General features: G+C 39.5%; 1 protein-coding gene across 4 annotated transcripts in view; it reads left to right on the plus strand.

The window, feature by feature from the left end:
* The window catches only part of prkcaa (protein kinase C, alpha, a), a 126868-nt gene that overhangs the window by 1228 nt on the left and 103228 nt on the right, over positions 1 to 22412 (plus strand). For all 4 annotated transcript variants that reach the window (XM_055041548.1, XM_055041549.1, XM_055041550.1 and 1 more), the window contains exon 2: positions 470 to 501. In XM_055041548.1, the coding sequence (XP_054897523.1) occupies positions 470 to 501 (32 nt within the window). The remainder of the gene's footprint in view (positions 1 to 469; positions 502 to 22412) is intronic.

A 22412-nucleotide genomic window follows, 5' to 3' on the forward strand; every position in this document is an offset into this window, starting at 1 on the left:
TATTTTGAAAGGGAAAGCTCCCATCGTTACACACGCACACACACCTACACACACCTACACACACACACAAACGGAGGGAAGAAGCGGGCCAGGAAGCCTGTGCAGACATGCACCTACAAGTCTTTATGTGCTTGTGGGACAATGAAGTACAAACCATTTGCATTTAACAATGTGATTATTAACCACGATCTTAAAAAAATATATATATGTGTATATACACACACACACACACACATATATATATATGTGTGTATGTGCTATCATACATACATACAGATTTTTATTAACTTTTTCAAATTTCTCAAGAAGAAACCTTAAAAAAACATCAAACTTCTGTAAAGCTCCTGATTTAACAGCCGTGTCCTTGGAATGAATGTGGTGTGAATGCGCCCATGTGTGAATGAATACGTTATTCAGTGTGTTTTAAACTGTAAGAGCCATTCAAATCTGTCTCCTCTCTTTTTCACAGGGGGTTTGGAAAGCAAGGATTCCAGTGCCAAGGTAAAAACTCACTGTTTGTATCTCGCGCGTGCGTGTGTGCGTGCGTGTGTATGTGCGTGCGCGCGTGTGTGTGAGCGTGCGTGTGTGTGAGCGTGTGTGTGCGTGAAACGTTTAGGCTTTGAACTTGTTGCTGTCTGTTTTGAATTCAGGCTCCTTGTCCATACATTTGGACTTGTTCTTTTTGATGGTTTTCTACTTTGTTTCAAGCTACTTTGGCAAAAGGAAGTGTGAATATCTGGTGGTAATGCGAGTGTGAGTTTGTTTTTCTTTGTTGTTACCTTGTTAAAAAACAGAAAAGAAGAAGAATAGGGTCAGAGCTGAATTGGGCCTAAGTTAGTCAGATTTTCCAGCACCGCACTAAGATCCAGATGCTGATTGTTTTCAGTCAGATATTAGTCACGTGACCTTTGAGAACTCGTGCATTTGCTTGTATTTTGTGTTGAGCTGTGTCCGGTTGATCATGAGAGGAACTGGAATTGAATTAGTTTTTAAATAACCAGGAGTGTCATGCAGAAGGGAACCTTCATCAAAACAGTAAGTATTTCTGAAGAAATCTTTATCAAAGGAAAGAAATGGGTGTTTTGTTTCGGCAACAAACCAAAAGATGAGACGGTTAAAACAGTGGGATGGAAAAAGTGAAATGGAAGGAAGAAATACAGTAAAGCTGGAAAGTTTCCTCACCACCACCCGCGTCCTTAGAGCTGGGTTTTACGTCAGCTTAAGTACGCTAAACCTCAGAAGTATTTATCTAATGTGGAAATCCGTAGGCTCGCCAAAATCAGAGTCCGCCTGGAAGTGTCCCCAGCTGAATCACTTACTGTACTTATAAATAATTTTAGTTGAGAGGAATGAGCTTCTAATATTAAATCAGTAACATCTGTCATTTTTCTCATCCTTAAAGATTACTAGTCAATATTTTATCCTTTAAAAAAACCCAACAACATTATAGTGAGAGTATAGTTACATTTTCAGGCTCAACAGGAAGTATGCTTTTCAAAATAAGAAAATAAAAAATCACAATAAAGCTGAACTGAACTAATATTAACCTTACTTACTAAATATTACAAAATTAAAGGCAAAAACATTGCACAAATAACATATTTTCTATTCATGGTTCTAACGCAATCCTTCAACTTCTGTCATAAATGTCATAAATTCAGCTTCCAAAAAGCTGAACTTATGAAAGAAAGGAAGGCCAAATAGTCTCAATTCATCCAGCTGACCAGCAGTGTGGAGCAACAACCTCTTTATGGAATGATTCGTGAATGCTTTCATTTAAAAACGTTTTCTCTTGAAGACAAAGCGAAATTAAAAACTTTGGACGCCAGCGATTCGCAATCAGCGTTTTTCGGAACGAAAGCGAGCGAGACACCTAAAGACATCCAATCGTCCGCTCATCGCAGACGCGTCGCCTCCGAGGACACGCGTCGTGTCCTCGGAGGCAAGCGTCGTGGAAATGGAATTGCAAATTAGCATGCCTATTAGCCCGTGCGAACATTTAAATGTGACTTTTTTTTTTTCTCCCCCGAGGCTTGACTGTTAACAACCCGACGCCCACGCCTCCGTGTGATCGGCTCTCACAGAAACAGAGAAGCGACCTTCCACTTGAAACCAGTCATGAATCGGTCTGAGGTGTTTAGAGTGTTGATAAACCAGCATGTTTTCTTTTTTCTCCCCCCCCCACAACAACCTGACATTGTCGTCAGCGCGTTCCTGAGCCCACTCCTCTGCTTTCACAGTTAGTTCTCTCCGTCACAACCGCAGCTTTCGCCACCACAAACAAGAGTTTCTGGAAGGACGGCGTTTTTAAAGGAGCGGACTCAAGAGATGCTTTTCCTTTTACCTTCGACACTAATGCACCAGCGATGACCGTTTCTCTCTCTTTTTCTACCTCTCTGCTCTCCCTTTCCCCCCTCGTATCATAAATCAATGCCCTGACCTGTTGCATAAATAATAATCCTGCCTTATCGAGATGAAGGTGATTAGTTACACTGCAGCTATTCGAAGAGAGAAAGGTCCCTGTTTTATAACGTGTGCTAGGCTATCAAATATTAAACTTACGATCCCATAAAACGAGGGTCAGGTTCTCCAGCAGAGTCGGCCTCTTAGTCACCGCTTGAATGACAAAGTGATACTGGAGAGACGGAGAGTGGCATTTCTATAACTACAGTGACATTTAATTTTCAGCCTTGCAAATGTCTCTTTCCCGAGAATAGGCCGATGTGAGCAGTAATACACTATTCAGTGAGTTTTACATTGGAGTTAAATGAATGTGGCGCTTCTGAAAGAAATGCCGAAGCGATGAATTCATCTCTTGGTTTAATAATGGGAAATAGGGCCTGAGTGATAAATCGACTTGGTCGATTTATCAGTATTTCTTTTTTTAGTTTCTGAAGGAAAATCTTTTTTTTTTTTCAGTGAACTCTTTTGGTTACCATAGTTTCTGGGAGGCCATCTTGTTTCACAAGCGTGTTTTACAGCCTCTTATCTGGACTTTGAATTCAGGGCAGCTCTAGACGAATGTTAGGACCAGGTTTTTTTTTTCTTCAAAATTATGAGATTAAAAAGTCACGCTATTACACAAATAAAGTTGCAATAAAAGAAGAATAAAGTCGTGTGAACTCCCACAACAACAATAAAAGCAATAGTATTACTCAATCTTTTAGCAAATAAGTATGAAATTATTATCAGTTTAAACGACTGTGAAAACAACTGTTTATTTCAAAGAAAGAATCATGTGAATTGATTGAGTCATGTCTGATTTAAAAAATATATATTTTTTTACAATAAATTAACTTCTTTCTCGTAATTTAAAGATGTTTTTTTTCTAGTAAGATTGCGACTTCTTTCCTGCCAATATTATGACTATATCTTCATAATTTAATAAAAACCGTCATCGTCTGACACTGATACTCCACCGTTCTAATCACAGAAGGGAGGCTTGACATAAAAGACACTTTTTGAAAGTACTTTTTAGAAAAGAAGGCGAGCGAATAGCAGAAATCAAAGTTTTGGTATGAAAAAAATCTAGAGTTATCTATTCTACTATATGCCGAGGTTTGACATGCAATCCACAGAAGCACTTTACATGTTATTTTGGGCATTTTTAAGTTCATGTGATCAAGTTGAACCCGACTGTAACATGTCATGCAAACTGTAACAAATTGATCGGTAAAGTAACTGGCGGAACGGACTGATTACGGATGTAAACAACCTTAATGAGGCGTCAGTAACGTGGTTGTAGATTAAGCTGCCGCTGGCTGTCATGATGCTGTCGGAAAGAAAAAAAAAGGTTCAGCTACAGCATCACAAAAAGCACAGAAACGGCAGCATAATAAACAACAACAACCTCTAAAATGATCGACACCCCCAGCAAAAATGTGCGAAAAGCCTTAAGGTGAACACAAAGTTTCACAATAATCCATGCATATTGCTTTGCCAAGAAATTACCACTTAGTCTTCTCCGTATGACACAGCACAAGGTTTTTAGCAAGCAGGTGGAGAGAAATGGTGGAAGATTCCTCTTTCAATAATCTCTCTAGATCCCTCAGGGAAATGAGAAATCCATAAACCAGGACGTGTGTAGAGAAGCACACACGTTCTGATTTTACCATGAATTTTGGTTCGTTGTGTTGAAAGTGTTGATTTACAGAGGCCCAAAGATTTTTATAGAAAATGTGCAGATATTTTAAAGAGTCCACAATGTTGTGTTCCCAGAGGCTTTGGGGGGCCCACATCACCACAGATCCTTTATCGTGCTCACCAGTAAAGTGCTTTCCTGTAATAGAACCTGCAGGACATCATGGAGTGTTTATTCTCAGTAAGCTCAGGTTTAGGATCTTCTAATCAAAGCTCAGAGTTTGAGTGAAAGTCACAGGCAATATTCAGCAAACTGTCTTTGGGCTTTAGGATATTTTCTCGTCCTCATGATTTGTGATGGCATGATAAACATCTTCTGTCAAGGCTGGCAGCTGTTTTCCTGTTGTCTTTTCCTGTGTTATAAAATTGCTTGAAAGCCATGTTCACTTTTGCTACCCCTTTTTGGAGAATGATTAAGAGAACCAGGCTTTTGTTTCGTGTGATTTGCACAACCAGGAGAACGAGAACTTCATGGACTGCTAATTTAGTAGCTCAGGCTAATAAAGAAAATGCTTTAGTTACATTTTCTTTAGAGAAATTAAGGGTGCCTGTAAATTATGGGATAATCTGTGTGTGATTCGGTTGTAAAGCTTTTTACCAATCTTTGCTAGAGATGCCAATAAGTACAGCTGGTTTCCTAACTCTTCCACATGACTCTTAAAATAAAAATGTCGCAGTGAATTTATTGTTGTGGAAACAAACCAGCGAGCAGCGGCGTTTGGAGATCGTATCTGCGCCCTGAGCGTCCGCCGTAACATTTGCAGCGGAGTCTTGTTTCAAGCGCCCGGCCTGTTGTGCTTGTGCGGCAGGATGTCTCCAATCACCATTTAGACGGTGATGTAATACGGCCCGGCAATTTGTCCTCATGTCACTCAGCTGATTTACCATTCAAATCTTGTTGAGATCGCACCACGTCTGTGGAGACCTTGGAAGTTGGGGCTGTTTGGGGACCCAGACAAGGGGACGCAGGGGATTTCCATTGAGTTTTTATTACTTGGTTTTATCAGAGTTTAATCCACTGGAGTTAATCCTGTTCTGTGACCTGAATCATATTCAGTCAGCTAAATGTATTCATAAGCAAGCTGCAGCATTCAGCTGGGCCCAAGTTTTCACTGGGTCAAGTGCTCTCCTTGTGGGCGTCCGTAGTCTATACTTACTGAGTTAATACGTGAGGGCATTCACTTCCTGAGCAAGATATTTTTTTATTTTTTCTCCTCACCCACTCCTTTGCTGATTTACGTTTTAAAGGACACTGTAGATTTTGTTATTTAAGAGATAAATTTAAGAACTCGTGTTTTATTTGCAACGTAAAACAGTTGTGACCCTTGAATTTGATGCTTCTGATCAGCCCGTCTTGATCCTGTACTATTGAGATATAAGAAACATGTTGAGTAGTTGTTATCAATGTTCTTTTTTTATTTTTTTATTTTTAGGTATGTTTTATTTCTAAAAAAAATGTACAAGAAAAGAAATGTTTTTGTGATTTTTTTTGTTTTAATTTTTAGAAAAAATATCCCTAATTATTTTGTACTTTAAAAAAAAATGTTTATTGGGGATTTTTAAAAAATACTATATCATATGTTGGATGTGTATTTTCTTAATTTACTGCCATCATTAGGCTTACATCCTAATGATGGTTTAATTTGCTTGGCACTCACTGTAGTTTCCCCCTTTTTCCAGTGCTCTTCTCAGTAGACGTCTTTTTTTTTTGTCCCATCTGTACTGTGAGGTGTTTTGTTTTGTCTGCTGAACTGCAAAATGAAGAGGTCCAAGACTAATTTCCATGTGTGTCTGGAGATGTCAGGCTAATTGACTGAAGCCACTTAAAGCTTAAAATAAAACAAAAACATTTGTAGATTGTGCATCGATCCTCCCTGCAGTTGTGCTTTTTTCTCTATTTAATTCTCTTTTCTCTATTTAACTCTTGCAACAGTCCGCTCCTGTTGGCTTCAGTCTGAAATGGCAATAATTGCAAAATCAATGCAGATGTGGTTCTATAAGATGCTTCTTTTGAATGCAAGCAACATAAGTGGAGAGCAGCAGCGGCCCACTGAGCTGCTTGTGGGGGTCAGGAAAATGATTTGCGTTTTCTTTGTGGTCTCTGAAGCCTTGTTTTCACCTCCGCAAACTCCTGTTAATACAGATAATTTGTCTTTATAGAGATGCAGTCATATGATTTCAGAAATATGACCTTTGTTCTCCTCTGGGGTTTGCTGGCAAATTATTCTTGACCAAATTCACTGGAGACGTTCACACTTTCTCTGATGCTAGTGGAGGCTAATGAGCTTTCCTGTTTTGAAGGAACCGAACCTCCTCTGGGTTTGACTTTGAGAACCTTGCTGGAGCGCACACCAGCTGAACATCTAATAAGACAGATTTTAAAGGCTCCTAATGAAACAAAACTGGCAAATAACATTAGCATAACAACTGGTGCTTTTGATCAGTTCAGGCCTTTTGTTTCTCTGCTGCTTTGATAGTGAGGCAAACTCACCTACAAGTGCGGTTTATTTTTTTTACCCGGCATGAACGGTAGTCTGATGAAACTCCTTTTTTTTTGTAGACGGTTTCTCTGATGTCCTTGTACATGCTGAGCAAAGTAGTCCTTATCTTTCTGTAGCTACAGACGTTTAGCCACAGGTTTGTCTTTCAATCACATCATATAATGCTTTAATGTTTTCCTACTCCGGTAGAAGCCCTTAAAGCTGCCTGCCAGACGCATCAATAAAAATCAGTCAAGCTCACTTTAGATATAGTTTATCATCTGCAGAACAATGTGCCAAGGTCAAAAAAAAAAAGAAAAAAGAAAAAAGTATAGCGATAATTTTGGGGATTATGCAATCTATTAAGATCCTCGTTTAAATAAGTACCCGTTAAGTTAAAATAGTTCGATTTCAGATTGCATGAAAACTGCTCTTATCTCAAGTGAAAACTAAATTTATTCATGTTATTTGAAAGTGTTTTAATTTTTCATGAGTAAGCATTCACACTCTGGGTTTTCTAAAATTATTCAAACATGAGGACAAAGCTGCATTGTTTTTCTAGGTGTGTTTTTCTCAACACAATGGGTCCGTAATTGCAGAGAAGTAAACTTAAGGCTGAAGGACCTTCCTTATTCATTTGGAGATTTTAGGAGCAGATTGGGTTTTTCTTGATTTAACTGCGTAGATGTTCCAGAAAACCAGGAACAAACAAACAAAAAAAAAAGAAAGTGGTTTATGGTGGAGATAGAAAATCCCTTTCGTCCTGGGATTGTCGTAAGCCCCGGGCTTCGGTCGGGGTTATGAATCCATGCCTACACCGCAACATCTGTTGCTTTATCTCTGCTACCTTCTTGACCCCGCTTTTGTTCACGCTTTCACTGCCGATCTCTGTTTTTTTCCCCCCATCTTTTTCAAAGCTCCTGTATCTTGCCACAGAGGTAGCGATTCATTTCAAAGAGCTTCGATCGGACGCAGCTCGCAGCATTTATGCAACTTTCTTTTCCTCTCAACTCAGCGTTTCTGTTTCTTGAGCTCTTTACTGAAAGGAAGTCAACCTCTGACCTTTGCCATCCACTATAGGGATGAAAAACAATGTCTGTGCTTTTTACAACGACACAAACATATGTTTGGCTCGTCAAGTATTTGTTCTTTTGCAGGAAGCTCTATTATGAAAAAGGCTCATTGTGCCATCTGGACTCTGAAACGTCTCCCTACTACACCGCTAATACCGTTTAAGCCCACAGTTAGACAGGAGATGAAGATTTGGATGACGAGACCTTTTGTCACTCAAGTGTATGTTTTGAGTGGATGTTTATGAGACGGAGAGTGACGGGCGCAGAGTTCACTGAGGGGGGCGGTTATATTTAGAGGAGATCCTCGGTCCTCTGAAGATAGCTCCTGCTACTTATCGCAAACATTCTGTTTATTGGAGGACGTTTGTTTGAGCTCTGGAGATGGGCATATTTGGATTACATAAGAGCATTATCTGGGGTCCACATGTCCCGCAGATGCTATCAAATCAGCGACTTCGCCGGGGACGCTTTGTTGAGTGCAAAACGCATAGTGTTTGTTTTCTGTGTTTGGATTTCCTGTGAAATGACTTTAATAGCCTATTTTTCTTAAATGCCTCGCTAATTCAGCTAAAAACTCCCCACAAAAAACAGAAACATTCTAATTCTAAACTGTATAAACCTTGTGTTTCTTGATAAATACCTTTATCTAACAGAGATTCGTAAGGCAAGTAAGAAGTTACAAATAAAACGAGGCCCTGGGTGTGAATCCCAGCTTGGAGTTTTCTGAGTTTGAATATTCACCCCATGCATTCACTTTAAAGAAATATACTTATTAGTAAGCCTAGGCGACAATTCAAAAATTAACCGAAATTTTTGACTTTGACCGATGGCATTTTGTCCATGTCTGTATTTTCTGTTTTAGAAAATGAAAAGTGGTTTTTGTCTCTTTTGGCCATGCTCATATCCATTTAATCGTCCTGTGGTCTTGAGAAACAGGGTTTTTTACTGTGCACAATCTGAGAGTTGCATTTAAAAGGTTTTTTCATGGGTGTGGTTTCTGGAACTGACAGTCTGATGGGACAAATCTCCCACTTCTACTTCCTCACTTCCCTGCTGTCCAACCGTGACATTTGCTGCACTCAGCCTGAGCGTTGCACTAAGACTGTGGGAGGATTAAGATGCTCTGCTACCTGTGGTTTGTAGTCTTGTGACTCCACCCCTTCCACTTTGTAATAAGAAGTGAAAGAGACTGTGATGTTGAGAAAATGGAGGACATTTCAACAGCCGTGGAGCTGGTCAGAGCAGGACAGAAAGTTCATGTCAGTTGTGTCTCTTTACCCTTTGTTTCCACTATTAAATTAATTACCGTAAAGAAAGGTTATGAATAAAATGAAATCAAATTCTACAGCACAATCAAAATCATCAGACTTTTCTGTTTGAACACAATTTAACAAGGCTTTCTAACTCTAACTGGTTTCTAGTTACCAGTGAAGGCATCGTAGAAGTGAGATCTCTGAGCATTTTGAATTTTTCTGAAAGCCTCTTCCCCCTCTTCCTGTTTCATAACAATCAATCAGAGCAGCTGCATTAAGATTAGACTAATCCATTATGACGGCATGCATTATTTATCACCTTAATTCCCTCTATGCATTTGGGCTAAATGCTGCGCTGGTTCAAAATGGACCTCATATTTAAAGTGTATTTGGTGCTGTATGTAAGATGATATTACCTTTGATGAACTGTGATGTTTGTACCAGTTGTTGACCTCGAAGAAACTAAGAAGTAATTCTCAAATAGTTTTTAACTCATGTTCCGTAAAAATATATCCGTGTGGTTATCTATGTCTCCTTGACGCTACATTGCATCGTTCCTGGCTTTCAAACCAAGATTAGATTGGCTTTCTGCTGAGAGCCGGACCACTACCTGGTTAAAATCTGTCCGTCTTCTGCTTTCTGCGCAAGAGGAACTGCATCCCCTGCGCCCTGCATTTCGTGATATACCAAAGCCGAGTTCCGTTCCTGATTGTATACCGTCATACCGTGGCACAAGTCTGCCTGGTGGATTGATAAGGGGATTTCAGAAGCAGGAAAAGGACCAGCTGAGCAGCCATGGCTGGGATGACGTCTGCTCCCCCCGCCGAAGGGCTTATCCCACACCCCGTCTGAGCGATCCCAGTTTTCCGATCTGCTTGTCATGATCGAAGAGAAAGATAAACATCACAGAATGTGATGTTCATGGTCTTTTTATTATATTTTCTTATCACTACATGTTTACTCAGATGATTTCGTAGTTCCATCGTCGCCGATTCACACTCACAGAAGTGAACTGGGAAACAAAATCCATTTTTAAACAGACAGTGTGCAGGGAGCGTGGAGAAAGGGGAAAGGTTCTACCGGCAGCTTTATGTTGCAGAGGCTGCTCTGTGTTTATGCTCATTTTGAGCTCCTGCAGGAGGATGTTTCTGGCAGCGGGGTCATTATGGGTTGAAGTTGAGAATCTCCAGGTACGTCACAGCGAGCCAAAGCGTTAGAGTCTCACTTTGCACTTTGGGCCCTCGAGAAGTGTTGTATTTTATTTTTATTGTAGCTTTATGAGACTTGATGATAGAAATAGCTGTTATGTTATTGTTACTTGTGACAGCAAACGGAAATGAAACGTGCATCGGGTATTTTTATTTTTTATTATGATTATTTGAATTGATTTTGTCCAAACCTGAGTGAGATGATTGTTTTGAGTCATTTTTGACATTTCAGTAGGTCTAACGGTAACGTAAAAATGGACTCTAGTTCAAATTTATGACCTGAGCCTGGTCTGATGTTGGAGCCGAAATTATTTACTTGATGGTTGGGTCGGTTTAGGGCTTATGTGGTGTGTTTAATAAGCCCACAGTACATACACAGAGAAAACCAAACGAGAATGCAGGACATGAAGTTGTGATAATCTAATTATTATAGTCTAAGTAGAGGAGTTACCAGCTTATCCAGTTGAGAAAAGAAGGAAAGGTGCCAGTCTACATTAAATTGTAGCAAGCACAGCGCACCACACAATCGATCGATCGATCGACCGACCGACCGACCGACCGACCGACCGACGACCGACCGACCGACCGACCGACGACCGACCGACCGACCGACCGATCGATCGATCGATCAATCAATCAATCAATCAATCACATATCCCAGACACAAATTGCTGTTACATCAACCGACAAAATGGAGCTGGAAGACATTCAACAAAAGCTAAAAACGGGAGAAGGCACACTGCTTACTTAAATGATGGCTTAAAAATATATATAAAAAACAGCTTTATTAAAATAACATGCCTGGTTTACTTTGGGCTCGGGCCCATAATGAATGTTAATCAGACACAGCGCCTGTTGGTTTGGGTCTGGTTGGAGTTTTTCATTCCTACCTGAACTCTGAATTTCGTTCAGAGTCCTTTCTGTGATACACATTGACTTGCAAAAAAGTTTTTACCAACCTTTTCACATTTTTCCACGTCTGATTGTGGTTGAGCAAACCTGAGTGTATTTTATTGGACTATATGTGACCGATCAATATAAAAGTTATTGGAACCCCCTCCCAAAAATAAAACACTAATTAGTGTAGGGTGCATTTCTTATCAGCAATTTTTAAAGTTTGATTTAAAGTTACAACTGTAAGTCCTTTAGGTTATTTCTCCGTCAGTTTTGAATATCTTCACTGACATTTTTGTTTCTTTTTAGAAAAAGTATCTCAGACTCGATGGCTCTAAATAGCACTTTTTAAATCTTTTCATTTAGGTCTGAACTTTGATTGGACCACTCAAACACATGAATATTCTGATTTGATCACATGTGAAAGGTCCAGCATCATTCTCTTATTTTTTTTCTGTCCATCTCCCCATGAACTCTTAGCAGCTTCCCCGCCCTTGCTGAAGCACAGCATCCCCACAGCATGACGCTGCCACTGCCTCCTTTTACGAATGAACTGGTATGTTGGATGATGCGCAGTGTTGGCGTTCTTCTGCGTTTAGCGTTACGCATCATGTGCTCATAATGTTAACGTTTCAAGTCATCAGACCAGAATACCTGCTTGTGTTGTTTCTTCTACGTTGTTTGTGGCAGACAGGATTTGTTATGGACCCGTTCAACATGAATCCTGTTTTCATTTTAGGAGGCGGCTGTGGAAAGAGTCGTCACTGGAACTGTGTGTAAATGATGTCAGTGGTGTCAGAATGTGACCAGTTCAGTAACATTCAAATTATGAAAAATAAACCCCTAACTAAAATCCCTGTGAAGTTCAGGGCATTACACCAATTTCACATTCATTACTTTTCTCACTTACCGCTGACAGTGCCGCATGCGATTTAAGTCTTTTTATGCAACGTTCTTGTAAAACAGCACGAGAACGAGTGAAAAGGACAAATTGTATGACATATTGGGATAATCGCTTTGCCATTATCTGCACAAACGCCATTTTGTGATGGATTGCATGTATTCTTCTGCCGTTAGACTATAATCTTTGCTTTTAGACCGACTGGTTGCGGCTGTTTCGCTGTTGTACATTTAGGTTACAAAAGCCTTCTGCTTTTGTTTTTTTGACATGTGTGGTATAGAACTGAGAAAATGGCGTTCGTTAAGCTTCTAAAGAGATTTGTCATTTCATGCATTAAGAACATTAAGGTTTTGCGTAAGCTTATGGTTGAGCAGTTTTGCACTGGATGAGAAGGAAAACAGCAGAGGAAGTCTGCAGATGCGTTCTAGGTGTTTTTCTTGCAAATTTCAAACTTTTGTTCAAATAAATCTGACTTTTTCAGAAAATAAAAATACTCAGATTTGACCAGATTGGTAATTGCGCTTTGTTTAAAGGACTTACATGTACTTCTTTGAGACTTTAAAAAAAAATTATCCTTACTTCTCTATATGTCGTTTAAGGGATTTATATAGATTTTTCTTTTACTTGCTAAAATTTTATTACTCTTAGTGTCACATAGTGCAACTTGTTTTACTTCACTAGAGATCATTGCCTTTTTTTACCTGCTGACTTGAGTGGCGGACATTGATGACAGCAGTGCATTCTGGGATTAGTAGTTCTTAATACCAGCCTCTTTGTTCAGTCCTTTGAGGCACTTAACATATGACGAACCGCATCCTGATCTTATTGAAACATGCAGATTTAATGTGCTGCTCTCAGCTGATGGCTCCTGGCTCATCTCAGCAGCAATTACTCTTATCATTTATTGATCAGATCGGGTCTTTAATATTATGATGGATCTGCAGCTGCACAAAAGGTTGAGGTATGATTAATTAACGACGGTCATCTCCTCAGCTTTGAAAGGCAGAAGAAGGAGCAACCCTACAGTAGTTTGAGATTTCGTAATGTTTCCCCTTCATATATAGCGTATTGATTTTGAAGTTGGTTTTTAATTCAGTATGTGAGCAGTGAAGAAGGGATTGAAACCTAAATTCAGGAGAAACACTGAAGCAATAACAATATCCCTTTGTGTAAACATGTAAATTTTATGTTGTTAACATTGCAGATTAAATACAAATCTAAAGTGAAGCGGTAAAATTGCCATCTTGCTGCGACTGGCTGCAGCAGCAGTGGATTACTGACAGCTGAATAATCCTACTGATGATGATGATGATGATGATAACTTTCCCTGAGCTTCATCATCTCTGGCTTCAACAGTAGTTACAACCGCATCTCTAAGCCTGGCATGACAAAATGTGGATTTGACACCATACACACACACACACACACACACACACACACACACACACACACACCACACACACACACACACACACACACATACACAACACACACACACACACACACACACACACACACACACACACACACACACACACACACACACACGTGCTATGTTGTCCATTTTTGTTGGTGTAGTTTGTTGCAGTTTAAGGGAACACATATATAATTGTAAAATTAATTACTTGTAACTCCCGTTTTGCCTTATTTGATGTTATTGAAAGGAATCTTAACTTTATTCATACTGGAAACAGTTCAAACTGTAATTGCCTTTTATTTATTAATTAATTCATGTATTTTTTTGATCAGTCTCCATTTGATTTAGTTTCAGTCTTGGCTTCAAAATCTTTTTCGATGCCTCCCTCATCCTGTGGGTTGGTGGTGGGAGGAAGGAGGAAGGAAGGAGTCAGAAGTCTTCCTCAGTTGCCATGGAAATAACCCCAAAATCATCACATGGCTAACACCAACACTGACATTCACACCTCTGATCAGTCCAAGTAGGATGCTTTTGTGCTATGAGAATTTCCGATGGGTTTTTGTCTTTTGTTTTGACTATTTATAAAGTTCCTGAATGTGACTCTGTAACTCCATCTTGACAGAAGGTGAAGAATTGCTCAGCTTTTTCTGAAGCTTAAGGCTTATCGACGTCTAACCATTGTCTGTAAGGACAGGTATCATAAATTAGAGTTAAATTGATGGCGTAAGTACTTACGGTTGGAACGTACGCCAGGAGTTCAAAAGGCCAAAGTTGGAGAACTGCTTATATATTTATGGAACATTGTTGGGGAATCTCTGGACAAACAATCTTTCACATCTCATCCCTCGTGCAGCTCTGAGTGTGCCAGATGGCGATTTGTCCCAGTGATGATGTATTTTCACTTTACAGGCAGAGTCACCCAGAATTTAGTTGTCTTTTTCTGTGTTTAAAGCGTTCATAGTCATGGTGCTATGTACTTAGGCAACATTCCCAGGACATTTGGAAGAGACCCCGCCGTTTCAAATGTTTGCATTTGCGATAGTGGGACAGAAACGACAACAGTCACTGAAAGCGTCACTCATTTACATTGATCAATTTCGATTGATGACAATCTCTTTATTCCTCACAAGCACCTATTTGTTCTCGTCGAGGCCTTGTGTAGCAGAGGAACGTAAATGTACAACCCCTGTATCTTTAGGTCCCACTTACTTCATTACACATTCATATCACATAAGCTAGAATACACTATAACTCAACCAAGGAGCTGCAGAAGCTTTCATTTTGTGGTAAACCCAACTTGGATCAAGACCAAACACCAAGTAGTTTTTAGCTTTAGAGAAACAACACAATACAACAAAAGGAAAATAATCATTATCTTTATGTTTGGCAGCAATAAAGAGCTGATGTCAAATATGATCTTCAAGTTCATAAGGCCAAAAAGCTTTTAGATTAAATTTGATCATTAGAGACACCCAGTGATAAGATGGAGATACATCTTATAGATCAATATCGACTTTCCCCCGTGTGACTTTTTAAATCAAATTTGTAACAAATCAATAGTATTTCATGCAATGCCTAAAAAATAAGCGTGGTTGAGGTGGCTCACAAGGACACATTGGATTCCAGCAGATTTACTAAGAAACAGCCATTTGCTGATTGCTTTCTGTCCTGTCGTCCGAATCCCAAACTTTGAAAACCCAATTTTAGTTGCCCTTTGTCCCGAACACAGGATTCTCCCGGTGATGGTTGTGTTCATTATTTCTAAAGATGATCAGATTGGCGAAAGCGACAGACGGCAGTCCTTCTTTATCAAATCGTGATTGGTGCTGTTGTTTGAATCAGAATGGATCCAATCAAGGATTACAAACGACTGTGGAAGAAATAATAAACCCTGGTGGGCCTGACCACTCAACTTCCCATGAAAGAAATGCATTTAGGAAAAATGTTTTTTTTTTTTCTTTCCAAGCGAAGTGGAATAAAAGATTTACCTTCTCGAGGTACTCGCTACTTTGGTGCGGGATCAGAATGCTTTTAAAGTGGAGAGGGTTTGGTTAATCCGTGGGGAGGCGCCCCACTGAACATTACTAGAGATTAGAGAAAGATATTACTATCTGAATGCATTAGAGGTGTATTAGACGGCTCCGTGATGGAACACGGACTAATGCACAGGCTCTGAATTCCGGCATAATCGGCGTTTAATTGCCATGAGTTTTGTTGTGATAATGGCATTATCTAATGGAAGAGCCGCAGAAGGTTTTGTATCAAGAAGAAAAGACGAGACAAATGGGAAAAGCAGAGCTTCTGTCATAAACGAGGGTCTCCCACTTTCTGATGATTATCTAGGCTGGTTGGATGTTCTTTTTTTTGTTTTCTTTTTTCTATCCAGCCTGATGACACAAAAAGCCCTTGTTTGATGCTTTCAGCTGTAAAATACCCTGATTTAGTGTAAGGCTTTGTCTTTTCCAGTTGTTGCCTGCAGGTTCTTTTTGATGCCTCGCATACGTTGCACATGCAAGTTGTAGCTTGGACGTTCAATACAAGCATTTCACTACTTCTGCTCAACTTTGTTTTCGAGTAGGAGGAACCCCAAGTGAACAATTACTTTCTGTTTACCGCGACATAATCAGGCTTTTGTTTGCCGAGGAATGCTTCACTGGATCAAATGAATCTCGTCCCGCATTTGAACACCAACGTGAAAAACTAACGCATGTATTTGTGCAAGTCACCCACTGTGTTCTAATCTCAGCTGCAGTCATAAATCTGAGGAATCTGGTCGTTTAACTCTGGCCAAAGCCCGCTTCATGATACTTCTCTCGCCTCGCGCTGACATTTCCTGCCGCTCAAATGTTGAATTTCTTTCTTTCCCCACTAAATTGTTGCCGTGGTTTTGTGAATGTCAGTAGGACAGTGGTAAAGACTTCAATGTGGTGAGTTTAACTGAAAAAGGCAGATCATTACCAAAAGTCCTGAGACGTACCCCTTTTTTTTTTTTTTAAGCCCAATTGGATCTTTATTGTTCAGATAATCTAGGCAAACGTTGTTAAGCATTTAGCGTTTCCAAAAGTTTGGTCCAGTTCCTAGCTAGGGGGAGTGGACCACTGTGTCTGGGGACGTGAGTCGAGTCAAGTTTGTTTGTACAGCACATTTCAGCAGCAATGTGCTGCAGCGCAAAGTGCTTTACATCATAAAAGTGTAATACACTCATCAGTTATGAAATGAGCAATAAACGTAACATTTTGTAAAACGCCATCATCAAAATCATCAAGCAAATTCACATCAAAAACACTGATCAATGTTCCACTTGCTACTAATCAGAGGGAACTCGAAACAGGTGGAGTTCCCTGTTTAGAGAACTCCACCTGTTCTCAAACTCAGTGTTTCTGCTGTTTCGTAGTTTTCTGGAAGTTTCCTCCAGATCTGTGGTGCACAGAAGCTTGAATGCTGCTTCTCCATGTTTGGTTCTGGTTCTGGGGATGCAGAGCAGACCAGAGAGATCTGCAAGGTTGATAGAACCACAAGTTTTGTTTTTTTTTGAATGTATTTTGATGCTGAGCCATTCAGTGATTTATAAACCAACAAAAGTATTACACTGACTATTCTCTGAGGTTACACATAGCAATCAAAGCAAATAATAAAAAATAAATAAATGTAAGGGCACATGTTGGCTAGAAATATTTCATAGTTGACAATTGATTAGCTTTAAACGACACGTTAATTAATTATTAAAGCAAAAGCCAAAGTCCACTGTAACATTTGATTAATGGGTCCATTGCTGTATACCAGAAGCATTGATTTTTTTGTGTTTTTTTCCCTTTGATTATAGATTACTACCTTTAAGGTTTACTTCAATGGAACAGCATGCCTTTCTGATAACTCTGGGAGCAAAGTTCAGCTGCCGGAAACCTAATTATTCTTTGATGAATTGCCTTTTGTCTCCAAAAACACCTCGGTTTTGCTGGCAGCAGAATGAGTGCAAATGAAACGAAGCCGACATCAAAGGAATTATTGTGATGTCTGATGCAGCACAAGTTTGACAAACTCAGTTAAAATATGAAAATAAGATGTAATATTATACTTAATTAATTGCTTAATTAATTTATTAACTAATTAATTAATTATAATTAGACAAGCGCTAAAATGTCATTGGATAATCTAACTAAATCTGCGCTAGAATATTCTGATACTTGAAAATGGTGGTTAAAGTTAGTGAAAACAAATAGAAATATGAGAGCATTTCTCTAAAATGTCTCTAGAATACTGCGTCCCGTCTCGCTGTGAACCCAGTACGGTGTACTGTCTCACCTCATGAGCCGGACGAATCACTACTCCCTTTTTAATGAGCGCATGTTGTTCATGATACTTATGGATTACTGTGATTAGTGTAGGTGCTGAGTGAACGCTGGAACCTGCTGCCTGTCAGATTGAGGTCGTAGTAGTTTCAGAAAACGTTGCTACTGCAAACCCATTTACACAAACCTTGCTTCACTGTTCTGCCGGTCATTGGCCAATTCAGCCGGACATGCCGGACGTCTTTATAACGCTCAGCAGGATTGCGGAGCCGTGTAATTTGCCAGCCTTTCTGTGAATCCGTGTCTCCGCACAGAAGGACCAGTTCAGGGTCTGGTGAACTGGTCCATAGATCCAGGCTCAAAAGTGTTTTGTTTAAGGGGCTTTTGACTAAAGTTTAAAAATGTGAAATATTGTCACTGAACAATCTTTTTAAGGAGATCCACAACCTATAAAACATTTAAAAGTTGTGCTCATGCAGGAAAGAAAAGAAAATAACACAGCAGACAAACAGGTAGCCAGTAGACGAGGTATAAAGAACCTATAAAAGTTTTATGAGACAACTTATCAGTGAATTGAAGTATTTTACAATATCCTGTTGTTTAAACAATCACTTTACACAGTTCTTGTGTTTAGTGTGCAGTGCAACTACAGTTTAATAATTTGTTACCTCTTTTAAAGCCATCAAAACCAAATAAACAAGGGAGCTGAAACCATTAATTGTATTAATCACAATTAGTGATGACTGATCGTATTAATCATGATTAATTGTGATTTGCTCGATTATTTGGTGATTGTTTCAACAATTTATCAATCGATTAACTGTTTACAGACTCAAATAAAGGCCATTTGCTGAAAGAACGACACTCTTAGAGAAGTAATTAAGCCAAAACTGTACAAAAAGTGTTGACATTTTGCACTTAAGATAAACTTCTTCTTTCTCTATAAATATGTTCTGCTCAGAAGTCATTGCATTGCAAGCAATAAAATGTTTGTTTTTTTCTTATTTAAAAAGGATTTGTTTTAATCTTTCAATGGATTTCTATTATTTTATAAAATAAGCTTAAGTGATTGAAAAAATATCTGCAGAATCTGTCATTTTTATTCCATTTATCAGAATGACCAAACAATAACCGATCACTAAAAAATGAAATAAAAAATGTTTTTTGAATGAATAGGCGGCTGTTTCCCTTCAATCAGATAACTCTCAATCTGCAGGCTGTTTAGTTTTGCTTGCAGGATCAGTGGAAAGGAAACGGGCTCCTAAAGTGCGATGACGGCCCTTGTTGTTGTCCACCCTGTGACTCAGCGTTTGGTAGCGAGCCTTTGGGAATGAATCATAACGGACATACAGTATGTGGGGAAAGAAAAAACAAAAAAAGGTGTCGGAGCCGGTTGTTCAACTCGGAGACCGCTCCTGTCATAACTGAGGTAAGAAATGCAGCCAATGTGTGTCGGAGTGAGTTTCACTCCTCGGGTTCCAGCACAGCATGGACGGCCATGTGTGTCTGTTTGCTCAGCACACGGCCTCCTGTCATCGCTTTTGTTTACTGTCTGCTTGGCTGTATAATCCCTGTGTTTAATCCCCCACTTTTGAGGATTAGGCTAATGGAGGACAACATCGTTTGGGCCTCCGTAAAACTCTTTTGCCAGAGAAAAGCCATTTGCCAAACAGACATTATTGTGCGACTGGTTTGAGGGCGCAAGCCGCACAGATACTGTTGGTAATGAGCCGTTTCCTAGAACACGTCGGACACGACTTGATTTGTCATGAGCGTCTTCACAGGTCTGTCCAACAAATCATAACAGCTGCAGCTGATCCAGAATGCTGCTGCTCGCGTTCTCACCAGAACCAGGAAGATAGAGACATAACATAACACCAGTTTCAAAGTCCCTCCACTGGCTCCCTATAGCTCAAAGAATAGACTTTAAAATACTGTTGTTAGTATATTAATCACTCAACGGCTTAACACCACAATACATTAAAGATCTGCTGTTGTTGTATCAACCTTCCAGACCCCTCGGGTTCTGATTCTGTTCTGCATCCCCAGAACCAGAACCAAAGGAGGAGAAGCAGCATTCAGCTTCTATGCACCACATATCTGGAACAAACTTCCAGAAAACTGCAAAACAGCGGAAACACTGACTTCCTTTAAATCTTGACTAAAAACCCAGCTGGTCAGAGTTGTATTTGAAACGTAATCAATTACAAATTTAATGATGGCATTTGACTTAATGTAAAGTTTTGATTATTGATTCTATGTTGCATGACTTTGTGTTTTTGTGTTGTGATGTAAAGCTCTTTGAATAGCTGAAATGTGCTATACAAATAAAATTGGAGTTTATTGGTATATTTAAATTTGAAGAATTTGAAGAATATCTCTGACTGTATATGAGGGGTTAGCTGGGTTTGAAGGTATTTAGGATGAGCAAGCCAAGGAAAACATTCCAAGTTATATTCACTGGAAGCCGATCATGTTCCAAGCTTTTCAACAAAGGAACAGCAGATTTCCGTGCAGCTTATTGAACTTTATTGCTGGATTTCTGCGTGAATAGGAAGGAATGGACTGTTGCTGTTATGATTTCTGACCCGCTGTTCTTCAGACTCGCTTACATAATCAATCACTCTTTTAAATCATCAGTCTTTCCTCCGTGCAATCAATCAACCGTATCATTCAAATTGATTTCAGGCGCCAGATTACCACAAAGACTGTGACATTTGGGATACATCAAATGTCACAGTCAAAAATGACTGTGACATTTTTGCTTTATTACTTCAGCATATTCTGCTCTGCAGGTGAATTTTGATATCTCTTGACTAATATGTGATTCCGGACCTTTAGGATGCAGAAACTGCGTTCATTGTTGCAGTCTGGTTTTGAAAATCAGTGCAAGATGTCAGATAAAACACAGAGCAGTGTATAAACTGACTTATTGTTCATATGGAATATCACATGGAAGACGGGCCCGTTTCCCAAAACTGCAAAGGTACAAAATGGCACAGGCCTAAAAAGACCAACAACAAAAAGAGATGGCAACCCAACATATAAACCCAAAAATATGAAGCACTCTGCTGGGAGCTCAATTGGACATCTTTTGTTGCCCTGCTTGAAAGGTACTTTTATCGAACCTAAAGGTTAGATTGACCTTTTTCAGCTTTTTATCATGTCATAATGTTATTTCCTCATAAAAAAAACATACCTGGAGTGATGCTTTGATTCTTTCATGAATGCTTGAGCAAACCTTTAATCTCCCGTGGCAACCATGTAAGAAAAGAGTAGGAGCTTCTTAAAGAGACAGAGATCCATTTCAGTTCACCAGATTGCAAACCCAAATGTCTTTTGAGTTATATTTGACATATACAACATTTTTGTAACTGAAGGTAACAAAGTTACTTCTCTGTGCTATAAAATGGTACCATGTGACTGGTAAATACTTTAAGACAAGTACAAAAAATGAGACAGTGTCCTCTGAAGCACAATCATCAGTTTGGTTGTCTTTGCTTCTCAATAGATTGGTTGTAAATGTGATTTTTGTAAGTCGTTGGTTTATGATTTTACTGCTTGGTTCAACACCTTCAGTCCTGTGCGCTTTCATTGGACGTCAGACATAGATAGCATCAGGCTGAAAGAATCACTTTTCAAAATGGACATATAGCATTACATATCGCATGGCCATCTCATTTCGTGATTTGCTTTCAAAACAATATCAGTAGATTAGCTTGTGGTCCAGATTCTTTTTGCTGTTTATGAATGCAAAATTATTTTCTTACTGATTGCTCTTTCCTTTTTAAATCATGCAGCCGGCTGGGCTTACACACCGTATGTCACCACTTCATCACCGCCCTGTGCAGCAAAGCCCACTCTGCAGGATACATACTGACTGTTTAGGCTCTGTGACAACCTCCTTCAGCTAGCCAAATGAAAATGTGTAGTGTTTGCTTGGGATAAAAAGACTCTTAAGAATGTCTCTTGTCTTTGTTTGAACTTAAATACTTAAGGGATACGTTAATGGGTTACTATGTTAATCCTGTCCTGTTAGTTTCCATATGTGGCTATTTTAAAATCTCCTCCCTCATCGAATTTGCATGTTCTCCAGCTTAGTCGGCCCAGTTTTCTTCCTCGTGATGAAAACATTAACGTTCACTTCTTGACTAACTTTGGAATCTATTAAAGAGATGCGGCGGCGGGTTTAGTCTGGCAGTATCTTCACCACAGACCGGCGTCGCTGCTGCTGACAAAAGTAGGCGACAACAGTCCCAAAGACAAAAGGACGGGAGCGCTGTTGGTAATTGCGAAACCCAAAATTAGCAGCAAAAGGTGGTGAATCTTTCTCGCAATCACTATTAATTCATTTGGTGCATCAAATGAATGTGTGCTTAGCGTTTAGGGTCCACCCCTGAGCTCATTTCAAAGAGCCATTGCACAATATTAGTCACAGCATTTTCTCTGTTAGTGAGCTGGAGGCACCGTCTTGAGCTGGAGCGCTGCTATTATTGAGTTAAAGTACTCTGAAACACTGTAGAAAGCTTTGATTATGAGCAGAGCATTTGCAGTGTGATGTGCTGTGTGTTTCATTTTTGCTTTGTTTGACCAGAGTATCTTCCTCCACATATTTATTATGTTCCCTACTCATTTAGGATAGGGAGTGTGTTTTTTGTTGTTGTTGTTGTTTACATATTTGTTAAAATGGTCTAATCTGTTTAAAAAAAAAAGCCTTCTCACTGTGGTCCAATGGCTATCTGCAGAATAAACCGCTC

The sequence above is a fragment of the Poeciliopsis prolifica genome, unplaced genomic scaffold, assembly GCF_027474105.1.
Source record: "Poeciliopsis prolifica strain line A6 unplaced genomic scaffold, Auburn_PproV2 SCAFFOLD016, whole genome shotgun sequence".
Classification (NCBI taxonomy): domain Eukaryota; kingdom Metazoa; phylum Chordata; class Actinopteri; order Cyprinodontiformes; family Poeciliidae; genus Poeciliopsis; species Poeciliopsis prolifica.